Source organism: Crocuta crocuta, unplaced genomic scaffold, assembly GCF_008692635.1.
Source record: "Crocuta crocuta isolate KB4526 unplaced genomic scaffold, BGI_CrCroc_1.0 scaffold8, whole genome shotgun sequence".
Lineage (NCBI taxonomy): Eukaryota > Metazoa > Chordata > Mammalia > Carnivora > Hyaenidae > Crocuta > Crocuta crocuta.
In genome coordinates, this window is record NW_027532162.1 from 1,553,525 (window position 1) to 1,557,531 (window position 4,007).

General features: G+C 62.7%; 1 protein-coding gene across 1 annotated transcript in view; it reads right to left on the reverse strand.

Moving 5' to 3' along the window:
* The window catches only part of AMN (amnion associated transmembrane protein), an 8,326-nt gene extending 5,875 nt beyond the window's left edge, over positions 1 to 2,451 (reverse strand). The window contains exons 1-3 of the mRNA XM_077776541.1: positions 2,054 to 2,451; positions 1,174 to 1,292; positions 1,026 to 1,070 (exon numbers count right to left, since the gene is read on the reverse strand). Coding sequence (XP_077632667.1) covers positions 1,026 to 1,070; positions 1,174 to 1,292; positions 2,054 to 2,096 — 207 coding nt within the window. The 5' untranslated portion in view covers positions 2,097 to 2,451. The remainder of the gene's footprint in view (positions 1 to 1,025; positions 1,071 to 1,173; positions 1,293 to 2,053) is intronic.
* Between the last annotated feature and the right edge of the window lie 1,556 nt (positions 2,452 to 4,007).

Genomic DNA, 4,007 nt, shown 5'->3' on the forward strand with positions numbered 1-4,007 from the left:
ACCACCCCCCCCGCCCCTCCGCCCCAGCTCCACCTCTGCTCAGAGCCAGCAACTGACACCAGTGACACCTTGCTGGCAGGCCTGGTTTGACAGAACAACGACCCAACCCAGTGAGCAGGGAGCTGGAGGGACCCTGACGGGGCTGGGTCCTGGGAGACGGCACTTTCAATCAGGGAGCAGTGACCTTTTCTGTAAAGGGTTGGACAGTAAATACGTGAAGCTTTGAAGGCCACATGGGCTGCATCATGGCCTCAACTCTGCCTTGTAGTGTGACAGTGGCCGTAGATGCCAGTGACCGAATGGGCAGGGCCGTGTGCTGATGAAGCTTTATTTATGGACACTGAAGTTTGAATTCTATATTTCACGTGCCACAAAAATGTTCATCTTTTGACCTTTTCCCCCAACCATTTAAAAATGTAAAAACCATTGTTCGCTCTAGCCACATGGCTGCATTTGGCTGGTAGCTTGCTGAGCCTGCCTTTAAGAGACAGGCCTTATCAGAGCCTTCAACACATAGCGAAGCTCCAGGCAAATGCAGGATGCAGCATCTCCCAAACGTACTAGTCAGGGAACCTCTCTTACCCTCCTACCCCCCAGCATTCTCCAGAACTCTAGCGTCCTGGCAAGCAGCATGAGAGAAGGATCCCCTAGGCTTCTGATGGGGTCCAGGCTCCAGGACAGGGAAAGGCTCTGGGGAGGAGGGTTGGGGAAGGGTGTGTCCCAGAGCAAACCTTACAGAAGACAGCCAGCCGGGGGCTGGAGGCCAGGGGCAGAGGGCAGTGGGGACAGGAGCCACCTTCCGAGCCCCTTCCAAAGCTGGGGGACAGCCTGAGCTGGGACCCCAGGACAAGAGCCTGCTCTCCCATACGGTTTCCCCGGGCTCCCAGAAAGCCCTTCCAGAGGCCCAAGGCCTGCACGATTTCCCATTCAGGGGGGGCCCAGTCACAAGACAAGGGGCTTCAGGAGGACCAGGAGGGACCACCAGCCCCCCTCCGACCTGGGTCTCGGCCGCAGCGCCCCCTCACCATGTCCGAGATGCTGTGACCTTCTCGCACCAGGACTGACACCATCTGCAGAAAGAACTGGCGTTGGCTGGCGGACCCCCTTTGCCTCTCCTCAACCCCCCCATGTGAGTCCCCAGCACGAGCCCCGGGTTTGGGGCGGGGGAGTCACCTTGTCCGCGGGGAACACGACGGCAGCGCCCGAGCACGGGGTCCGGTTCTGGCTCCAGTTGGCGGTGACTTCGAAGTTGGTGTTGGGGACCCAGAGTTTGTAGGCCGCACGGGTCATGGCTGGGGAGGGGGTGACTAAGTGCTTCCCGCTCAGACGCCCCACCCCCAGGCGGAAGAAGGTTGGTCACAGAGCCCAGGGCACAGATGGGCTCTCCCTGACAGCCCAGACCCCGCGGGAGCCCTGCCTCGGTGCTCTCTGACGGACTCCTACCAGATCTGCAGCGCCCGCTCCTACGTGCCCTCCTCTGGGACACCCCTAGGTGTCGCCTCCTCGCCCGGCCCCCCAGTTTGCTGGTCGTTGCAGCAGAGGGCAAGGACGGAGACCACCAGGGGATGGAGGTGGAGGGGTTAGGAGGCCTCTGCCAGGTAGAAGGTGCTGGAGGGTGGGCCCTGACTGGGATCTGTGTCCTGAGGGAACCGCCAGAGGCTTAAGAGAGGAGGACAGGGGGCGCCTGAGTGGCTCAGTCCCTTAAGCTTCCGGCTCTTGATTTGGGCTCAAGTCATGATCTCAGGTTAGTGAGTTCAAGCCCTGCCTCAGGCTCTGCGCTGGCCGCTGAGCCTGCTTGGGAATTTCTCTCTCTCTGCCCCTCCCCTGCCATACTCTCCCTCCCTCCCCCATCTCTCTCAAAATAAATAAATTGATTAAAAATAAACTTACAAAAAAGAAAAGAGAGAAAAGGACAGGGACAGAGCCGCGTTGGGGGCGGACACCTGGAACAGGCGCCGGCCCGGTGCAAAGGGCAAGGGTCAGGACGCCCCCGGGGACGGGGAAACTGAGTCAGGCCGCGGAGCCCGCACGCACACGCCTGCCCCCCGCTTACCGCACAGCTGCAGCCACAGCAGCGCCCGGCCCAGCGCGCCCATCACGCCGCTCCCGCCGCTCAGACCCGCAGACTTTGCCCCGCGGGGCCCACCTGACCGGGCGGGGCGGGGCGCGGCCGCCGCGGTTACACATTTACCTCCGGGCCCCTGCAGGAGGCGCAGGTCGGCCTCGCTCCCTCCCCCACCCTCAGCCCTGCAGGAAGCCGAGGACCTTGGGGGCCCAGGAAGAGGGGCTTGTCAGCACCCAGCTGCTCCATGACGAGGGTGGGGTTGGGGGGCAGCAGTGGCGGGGAACAACCTCCAGGGTCCCCGCTGTCTCAGTCCCTGTGCGGCCGGCCCGCCTGGGGGCTGGGTGTCCGCAGGGTCCGCCTGCCCCCTGGCCTGGGGGCACTGCGGATGGTGGTAGATGGGCTGTGAGTGGCGAGCGTCTACGAGCGCACGGTGAGCGGCTGGTGGCAGGGGCGTGGTGAGGGGTGGCGGGCGGGCACACCGGTTAGCGGGGAGGGGGAAGGGAAGGCGGGTGGAGAGTGGATCCACCGATGCTCGCTAATTGAGCGCTGGTGGGTGGAGAATGAGTGGCGCGCGACTGGGTGGATGTTGCGTGGCACTGGGCGGCGATGGGTGGCTGCTGGGTGTGGGTGCTGGACGGATAGAGGGCGGTGGGCTGTGGGAGGGCGGGCAATGGACGGCGGGTGGTGGTTGGATGAGGAAGAATGAGGGTAAGCGAGGAGGGTAGACAAAAATGGCGCTTGGGTAAATGGATGGAGAATGGGTGAATACCAATTGTAGATATTGGATGGACTCTGTTGACATGAATGGTGGGTGAGAAAGGGTGTTGGCTTTGGGCTGACGAATGGCTGGCAGAGGAGACTGGAGGCTGGACGGCGGATGCTGAGTGGGATTTAGATGGCCTGTGAGTAGCAGGTTNTGCAAACGGATGGATGGACGGACGGGTGGGCTGATTGTGTAGGGTGTTGGAGGGACGGGCTGGGGTGGACGGTGGTGAAGGGGGTGGTTTGTGAGGGGTGGGATGGTAGAGGGCAGGTAGGTGGGTGGACGGACTGTGCACAGTAACCTGGATGATGGCCGGGGGGTTACAGGTGGGGCAGATGGTCAATCGATCGTCAGGGATAGGGTGACCCACGGGTGATGGGCGTCGAGCAGACGGCACCTCGCCGGTCACAGCCGATGGCGAGGGGAGGAGTGGTGGGTGGCCAGAGTCCAGGGCGAGCTGCTGCGGGCAGGCGGTGGAGATGGCCGTAGACCTGGGAGACTGGGGAACAAGTTAGCCTTGCCGAGCAACCGGCGGGATCCTGGCATCTGCTCTGGGCGGTGCCAGCCCTGCCCGGAGGCGGTGGCCCCCAGCCCAGCCTGGGATGAGGAGGGGTCTCCCGGGCCCCGGACTTTAGCCTTGTCTGCCTGTTGGGCTGACAGAAAGCGCCATCCAGAGAGGAAGCCTTCACGGGGAACAAGGGGGCTGCTGGGGATCATCTCCGTTCTGCCCCTTGTCTCGCTCCTGCTGGGAAGGAGTCCTGTTGACCCGGCCTTCCTGGGGCTCCTCAGAGAGTCTGGCTCTGCTCCCCTCACCTCCTCCCACCACCCTACTTGTGGCTCTCAAGGCAGAGAGAGCTTGGAAGTGCTCTCTTCCCAAACTGGGGCTCCCTTCTCCCAACTGAGAAAGTGGACTGCTTCGAGGGCACGGCCAAAGAGAGGCTCTAGAAGGTGGGGGGTCGGGCCTTGGGGAGATGGAACTTCCTGACCACTCCTGCCCCACCTGGAAGGCCATTTCCAGAGACATCACACTGTGTGCAGAGGGCAGCAAGACTCCCCGGCAGTCAGAGACATCTTCCTGGAAGAGGCGGCATTGAAGCGGAGACATGAAGGATGAGGTCACAGCGTGGAGTGGGCTGAAGGTGGCACAACAGGCGGGTGGGGGCGGGTGGGCAGCAAGGG